Below are 8,626 nucleotides of genomic sequence, written 5' to 3'. Positions count from 1 at the left end.
ATCCATAGATTCCCAATTCGAATGATTTTAAACCTCTACATGGGCAAACACAAGCAAATTTACAATTGAGGGTTAAAGATCTTATTGATCAGCAACATCATATATGGAATATTCAGGATCTTCATAATTACTTTTGTCCTAATGATATCAATTCTATTTTGTTCATCCCAATATCTATCACTAGAACTTCTAATAAAATTATTTGGCATTATACAAATTCAGGTAAGTATATGAGGTAAGATCAGATTACCATCTAGCGAAAAATCTTGCAAATTGTACTGTACTAGTACTGAAAGGCCTCAGGCTAGTTATCATTCGTTTCCAAAAGCATTCTGGAATTTTTGTGGTCATTAAAAGTAAAAAAACAAATATAAACATTTTTCTTAGAAAATGTATCCTTAATGTCTTACCTGTTAATGCAAATATTTCTAATAGATTGAATCATATTTGTGGGGTTTGCAAGGTTTGTGGTTTAGCAATAGAAACAATTGAACATATGTTTTTTGTTGTCCAAAAGCTCAGTTAGTTTGGAAGTTGACCCCTATCAACTGGCCTAATGTAGAAAATATTATGAATTTTGCAAGATGGTGGAATGATTTATTTCCCAATACATGTCAGTACCCAAATTCCATTGAGCTATTAAAATTAAGAATTTTTCTGTTATGACAAATGTTAAAAGCTAGAAATTCTTTATGTTTTAACGGTGATATCTATGATCCTAATGATATAGTTAACAAGGCTTTATTTGATTTACATGAATATGACATAGTTTTGCATCCTTCATCCATTTCGAATTGTACACCTAATAAGATTATTGGTGAAATTATAACTATGGCACAAGATTGGATTGTTCTTTTCGCAGATGCAGGTTTACAAGTGGAAAAGAGAAAGGCAAGCATTGAAATTGTAGGTATGGATAGCTATGGTAATTTGCCTCATGCCTTCGGCACCCCTCTTCAATTTGTAGGGAAGGCCATCACCGCTGAAGCACTAGCAACTCGGGAGGCATTGGAAAGAGTGCTATAGAAGGGTTGGGCAAAGGTTCATAAACTATCATGTGCAAATAATGTGGTCCAAATGTTACAAAAGAAGATGGCAATATCTTGAAAAATAGATACATTTGCGAGGATATATGTAGACTTAAGAGCTCTTTTGAAGCTGTCAAGGTTGCATATATTCCTTGAACATGGAACTTGTTCCCCACCAAACAACCCCTCAGTTACTGAAAGTTGTCCAGCAGAGTGGGATTGCTTACCAAAAAGCAATATATATTTCTGAAAAGAACATAAGTTCTGACTGGCAATATGAAAGCAATTTAGCTATTCAAGACATACCATTAGGTGAAATCCCTCAGGGAAAAGAAAAATGAAAGCCTAAGTTTAAACACACCCCACCCCCACGCCTCCACACACACACCCCACCAAAAAAAAAAAAAAATTGAGAGGCCAGCTGCAAATGTTCTCCAGATTTGGCACGGATGATTTTCAGCAAAGAATAAGCAGCCAAATTTGGCATATGAATCAGTCACAATGTCAAATACTGGCACTTTTACACAAGACCTGGAACCATATGTCAAAAATGAGTTTCCTTACAATTCCTTTCCACCAATAAGCTAATGGAATCATTTCCGCGAAGAAGAAAAACAGATCATCCTTTTTAATTCCGACTCAGACCGATTATCTTCGATGTATGGAGGCTTACAAACATGCCTGATATCAGCAATTCAACATATGTTACTGGAATTCCCAAAGAGCGCGCTTTTTTGTTCTTCTTCAATCTTCTTGCCTTTAATACCAACATGTAAAATCCCTCAAACAATAGGCACACATCATAAATATAACAGTAGATATACTGAAGAATGCTTCCATACGCTATGATGGATGACAAACAACCGCATTACACGATAAATCACTATCCACAACCCACATAGCAAACTCCTCAAGTCGTTTCTGTATCCGTTCTGAACCCATTTCAGGTGACCAAAAGGCAAACTTCTTTCCATTCCTCGAAGAGGATTGGTTAGCATCCATAAAACTGATATTCAAACTAAAATCAGTCTCATCAACCCTGTTAAATGTAGCTTTCTTTTGTTCCAATAACTTCTCAACTAGATTTACAAAATTTCCCTCTGTGGCAATTGAACCTCTCGTCTTCAAAGCAGAAACCGACAAAACAACTTTGACCAAAACATTGTCAACCCAAATTTTTAAAGCAGATTGTGAATTTCTTATGAAGACAAGTTTAAAGTTCTTCCCCAAGAAAATATCATTAGCGGGATCATACGAATCAAGAAATGAATCACTGCTAAGAGGAATCACGTCACTATCCACAACCCATGTGTTGTATTTAAGTTCCAACGACTTTCTAACTACATGGGCCTTCCCAACAATCTCTTTGCCCAATTTTTCATGCAATTTCTCAAAGTTAATCGAGTTTCGCAACCTAATACTGTCAAAAAATTGGTCTGTGTCAATCACGGGATAACCCCTTCTTGCAAGATCAAGTAGGAAATAGGAGTGTGGACCCAATAAGACATAGTTTTGGATATTCAATCTTTCAAAGTGGCAGAGGAGATTCCTAATAATCGACTCTGACACCTGTTGTAAGTCAACAAATATTATAGTCTTCGATTTCTGAACCGAGTGAAGAACAGACACTAGATCATCAGAACTGCGTACAATTCTACCAGGCGAAACTTCCTTGAAACAAAAATCGTACCACTTCAGACTGTGCAAAGATTGCAGCTTCAAAAGGTTAAAATCAAAAGACTTATCATCCACTAAAACAGAATCTGGGCCAACGGATTTCCCATAGTTAACACCAGCATCACGATGAGACACACTAAAAGCTCGCTCATGCAAAAGGTTGGTATAAATATTAAAGTAACCACGGGCATGGATGAATTTAATGAACCAAGGTGTCCAGATTCTTTCCCCCATCTTTTTGTACCATCCTGTTGTCACCTACAAGCAAATTACATTTTACAGTAAGGAGTAATAGTTAGTTTTAATAGGTTTGTCATTACCTTTACTAAAAATGCAAAGAGAAGAGAAACTTTAACCGATACACTACCATCCCATCAAGAAATGGCTTCAATCCCTTGGCCTTGTGTGTATCATACCATATGCGGAATTCTTTCCAAGGTCTTGGAAACAGAAGCTGACCCCAGGTGCCAACCAACTGGTACAAGAAAAGTTGAGTTCCATCATCAATCTGCATCTTGTTTCCATGTTTACCTGTTAGTCAAAACTAAGTTTTATCATCCGGTTACAAGTAGCGAACAACTGGTAGAATTGTTATAAAGGATGTTAAGAATGATAAATTTCCAGAGGATAGAAGTACTCCAGTATCCAAGAAACACATAAACCTTCAAACAACAATGATGGGCATGTATTCTTCAGTGGAAAAAAAGGAACTTAAAATAGGTTTTAACTTTTAAGGTATTCTAAATCTTATGAGGCATACAGGATGGCTCATGGAAATTACGCTATTCAGAGAACAGACGTATACACCAAAATGTGGAATACTAAAAGTGTTGAAGGGCTAGTTGCACCTCGCAACTTGCGGGCAACTAGCAATTGATCTATGAGTTCTGTCATATTTATAATTTCAAATCCCAAATTGGAAAAGCATGACACACATTTATTTTAAGTTCTCAACACGAGTGTTTCAGCAACGTAATAACAGACAAACATTCAAACACCCCCTGATTTTGTGGACATAGAAGCAAGTTAACAATGCCAGCTGGGTAGCCCAAATAAGGTTGATTTGAACTTTGATGATTATAATTACGAAGAACATCAACATATCTCCAACAGAGTATTCCACTAAAAGATATTAACTAGCTCAAGGGCCACAAATCTTGTTCCTCAGCCTACGGGGTATTCGCAGCCATTTCCAGCTGTTGTTCCCCTCCAACGGGCAGGTTCTTGCGCGTTACTCACCTGTCCGCCACTGGAAACACAAGGTGCAACGGTTTTCGTGCAGCTGCTACGCCCTTGCTTCTTGCCCCTCACTTCAATCAAACTAAAGGAAATCCTTGATCGATATGAGAAAGATGCACTCAAGCACCCAACCTATACAAGGGCCTTGAGCTCGAAAGTGATAATTAAGGGCATGGATACTTAAGTTTTCTCCAAACAGAAAAAACCAAGAAGGAACAAATAGTCTAGCTAATATTTTGGATGTCAGCATCTTCATCTATAAATTTTCCTTGAACATATGAGATATGCCTTAGGAACCCCAACCACGGGAAGACCGTACTCAATGGCCGCTACTTTTGTCTGCGGCTATCTTCTCCTATTGATACAGCATTGAAAGGGATGCTGAAAGGAGCTTCAAAGCTTAAACTTACACTTTCAATAGTCAGAAGAAGTGGGAACAGCACGGGTCCTAATTGATGATTGTTTTGAAGCTAAAGGCTTTGGCCTACTAATGAGTACAGATATCGCTCTTAGTATTAGAAAAAGAATTAGAAGGGATACGTGTGAAGTCTTCAATGAATACCAAGGAATGCCAAGTATTACTTCGTTTCCTCTTAGTTCAAGCTAGTCCTTAGCGATTATTCATCTTCCACTACCAGAGCCTCCCAAAAGAAGGCGTTCTTTTGCGTTGCACTTCTTCATGTTTTGGTTCACCGCCTTCCTGAATAAGTCAGATAGTTGATCGTTCTCGACTGCCTCCGGTCCGGTAGGTCGGTCACCCTCTAGCCAGCGACTAGACCAAATATGGAGCTAAGTTTACACTGCCACGTCAAGACTCTCTTCCAAAAGTGAAATGCCGACTTTCATAAGAGGGAAAGATCACTCCATCATCTAGCAGAGCAGTGTTTAAAGGAGTTAATTCTTCAATCATGTTCTTTCTTCATTGATTTTATCTTTCATTCCTTTTAATAGTGAATGCCAAAAATAGTCTTGGATTTGTTATACTTTCCTGAGGATGCCCTTCTTCTATTAAATTTAAGAGATCCCGCAAAAGAAGGCCTTGAAAGCTCATTCAAAAAGAGTTCAGAAAGAAGGTCTTGAAAGTTTCATTCAAAAACAGTTGAGAATTAAGGTCTTGAAAGTTTCATTAGAAAAGAGTTCATTAGACACAACTTGATACGTGTTACGGAAAGATATATTTTGTACAACATTTCAATTCATGCATGAGTAATCCATAAAAATCAAAGATGATATTAGATACCATAAGAAAGTGCCTAACACAAATTTATGTCTCACTGCAAACCAATGAGCAGCTATCAACTATGCACTTTGCCTTCTTCCTCAGTTATGATACATTATTTTGCCCACTCTCATAAAACAAGATCTCAAAATCATGTGGAGATTGTTGTGTCAAAGAGAGATAGCAGGACCTTATGCGGAGATTGTTGAGTCAAAGAGAAATTAGAAATATACAAACGAATTAACTCCTACATTTGTTCAATCCCCAGTTTCTTCTCTGCAGCCATTTAGACCGAACATGAGATTCTATCATACTAAACACCACTAATAGACACAATGAATTTCACCAAAGAAGAAGTTGTAGTACATAATTACATGTGATAAGTAGTTAGGATGATGATAGCTGCAGACAACCCTATTTCATTTCTATCAGCAAAAACAAGTCCATTTATCCAAGGACAAAAACTTACATCAGAAAGATTTATTTCACTACCATGTATCCCCAAATGATCCCTCCCAACATACCTGATAATAGATTGCTTAGATTCGTTGAACAGGAACCAATTTTTTTTCTTTAACCTAAAACATAATTCGCTCAGAGTAGACTTCTTTAGATCGTACATCAAGATACTTAAAATTTTGATTATAGTAACATCACAATGCTGATGTTAAGTATAACTCGAAACTAAGAAATATTGATTAGATTTTAATGACAAAAGGTGCACTCAGTTGTAAAAGAGAACAATATCAATATAGATTGCTAAAATTCACGATTCTTTTATCGGGAATGACGAAATGCAATTGCAATTTCATTAATGAATCAACTAAAAGAAACAACTCAGGTGTCTCTTAATTATTTGCCAAAAAAACATACCTAACACCACATTAGACCAATAAACCATCTAGTTGACTAACAATATGGCTGTACAATAAAAGGAAAAAAGAAAATAAGTTAGAGAAAGGTGAAAAACAAACCAGTTGTCAAAATTAAAGCAACAAATGCAGAAGTACTCTGACAATAGCATTGGTTCAGTCGTCTGAAATACTTAAGAAGGAACTAACAGGTCATTTGGTTGGTGGTTAGAGTTATGCAGGCATTAGTAATGCATCGATTAGTTATGCAGAGATTAGTTATTTAGAGTTTCGTTTCATGTATTAGTTATTCCGTCCAGTGTTATCAAAGGCGCGCTTTAAGCGCGCTTAAGCCCTAAAGCGAGGCTCAAAACATGTTGAGCGCTTCGCCTCGCTTTATGTGCGCTTCAATGTCGTCATCAAGGCTCTAAGACATACTTTTCCTTGCCAATGAGCCTCTCTTGATGAGGTGACACTAGATGATTGATATTTCACTTTATCGTAATATTTTTACAATTTCTTTGTCCATATATTTGTTATTCATGCTTATTGTTATTCTTGGACTAAACATATATATATATTTGTATTATTGTACCATTGCGCCTTTTTTCATTAAAGCGCACGCTTTATTTGCGCTTTGCGCTTAAAGCCCCAGCTGACCTTAGAGCTTTTTTGCGCTTTTCGCTTTTGATAACACTGATTCCATCTTCTACCTCGCATAAAATAATACATAGATTTTCTCATAGATTATACTGTTATACATGTATTAGTTATGTGGGATTTTAAATTGATAAACAAACATCATACTTGGTGTGCTGAGTTTTAAACATAGCAACTAAAATACTATCATACATAGTACTAGTTATGTTGGTTTTAATACATGAATAATTCACTCCCTAACGAGCAACCAAACGACCCCTAACGGTCTATGTACCTACATCTACGCAAAACATAGCTACTAAACTACCAGAAGTTCACAGAATTACAATTACAGCTTACTCAATTACATAAAGAAATCATTTCTTCAATAGTTAAGCAACACTAAGATCCCTAATGTTTCACAACAACAAAAATCAGGCAACAATAGTAATGAAAAGAAACTGAACAAACAAAGTAGTACCTGGTACAAACCTTGGCCTCTGCAAGGAAGCCCCATAAATCATAGGACTAAAATTGGATTCATTATAATAATAATTCTCAATCAAACTCTTCAAGAACCTAAAATAAAGAGGTGACAATTCAAGATCATCTTCCACAACAAAGGCAAACTCATCATCAGAGCTAGGCCACCAAGCTTCCAACCACTGACTTTGAAGTCCAACATTACAAGTCCTATAATGTACCAATTTTTCCCCATATTTCCAAGAAAACCCATCAACAAAATCAAGAATTCTTTTAGAAAGATTCAATTTTTGGTCAATTTCTACATACCCTTGTGAGGAATCTTGAAAATGATCAATGTAGATATGGAGATGAACAACATGGTTATCATAGTATGCTTTGGAAAGTGAATTGAGACACCTAGAGAGGGACTCAAGGCGGTTAAAAGTGAGAACTTTGATGATAAAAGTGATTTTTTGGTGAGTTTGAGGGTTGTAAGGTTTAAAAGAGAAAGATTTGGTGGAATTTAAGTTTGAAGGGTGGAAAGAGAAGAGAAAAAGAGCAGAAAGAGAGAGGAGAATGAAAAGTGGGATTAAATTTTTGAGGGTTTTCTTGGATTGTGCCATATGCTATGATTTGTTTTGTTTGATCAGTTTATTTTTGAGGTTTTCTTGGATTTACTCATAGAGCAGGTTTATGTTGGATCTCAAGAGTTAAGCAAGAAGGGAGACGAAGAGTGTGAATAATGAAGCTCAAGGGAAATCTTACATTGGGACCCAGAATTTTGTCATAACTACAATCTACTATACTCCCTTAAGTCTGTTTTTGAGCTCAGAATGGCATCTGATACAAATATAGTACTCCCTTCATCCCACTTTATATCAGGGTTGACCTATTTAGGAGTTCAATATTCTTTCTTTGACTGTTATTTTTTTTAACTCTTTTAATATATTATGAATTATTAATTATGTAGATTATAGTATTTTTAATATTTAAATTTTATTATTCCCTCCGTTTCAATCTATGTGAACCTGTTTTCTTATTAGTTCGTGTAAAAAAGAATGACCTCTTTCTATATTCGGAAATAATTTACCTTTATGCAATGACTTATAGCCACACAAAATATATAGGACTCATTTAACACCACAAGTTTTTAGTCTCCTCTACTTTCTTAAACTCCGTGTTCATTCAAATAGGTTTACATAAATTGAAACGGACCCAGGATTTTGTCATAATTGCAATCATACTCCCTTAAGTCTGTTTTTTGAGTTCAGGATGGCATCTGTTCTGATATAATTCTGCAATTTAGTTTAAAGTTGATGTGAGATTAATAAATCCGGTTTGTAAATTTCAGTTTACCCCTTAACCTTTAATAGTTAGAAAACAATACCCCTCTACCTTTGAATGTGAACCATAATTCTCTGGATCAGTATTTTCTGTGACATGGAATTTTAATGGTACAAAAAAACAAGTGTTATTATCTGTTTTTTTGTTAGAGCTTTTATAAATTA

General features: G+C 35.9%; 1 protein-coding gene across 3 annotated transcripts; it reads right to left on the bottom strand.

The window, feature by feature from the left end:
• Positions 1-1,080: 1,080 nt before the first annotated feature.
• On the bottom strand, positions 1,081-7,950 carry LOC132643667 (uncharacterized). 3 transcript variants are annotated; one of them, XM_060360168.1, is made up of 4 exons: positions 7,135-7,243; positions 6,037-6,084; positions 3,073-3,236; positions 1,081-2,963 (listed from the first exon to the last, which is right to left on the bottom strand). In XM_060360168.1, exons 2-4 carry the CDS (start codon positions 6,062-6,064, stop codon positions 1,872-1,874), a joined length of 1,284 nt encoding a protein of 427 aa, XP_060216151.1. In that variant the 5' UTR covers positions 6,065-6,084; positions 7,135-7,243; the 3' UTR covers positions 1,081-1,871. The 3 variants fall into 3 exon arrangements, with proteins under 3 accessions (XP_060216151.1, XP_060216150.1, XP_060216152.1); XM_060360167.1 differs by lacking the exon at positions 6,037-6,084 and having other exon boundaries at positions 7,135-7,950; XM_060360169.1 differs by lacking the exon at positions 6,037-6,084 and having other exon boundaries at positions 7,146-7,304.
• Positions 7,951-8,626: the final 676 nt, after the last annotated feature.

This window comes from Lycium barbarum, chromosome 6, assembly GCF_019175385.1.
Source record: "Lycium barbarum isolate Lr01 chromosome 6, ASM1917538v2, whole genome shotgun sequence".
NCBI lineage: Eukaryota > Viridiplantae > Streptophyta > Magnoliopsida > Solanales > Solanaceae > Lycium > Lycium barbarum.
Note: the sequence above shows the minus strand (reverse complement) of the source record. Positions and strands in the feature narration are given on the sequence as shown.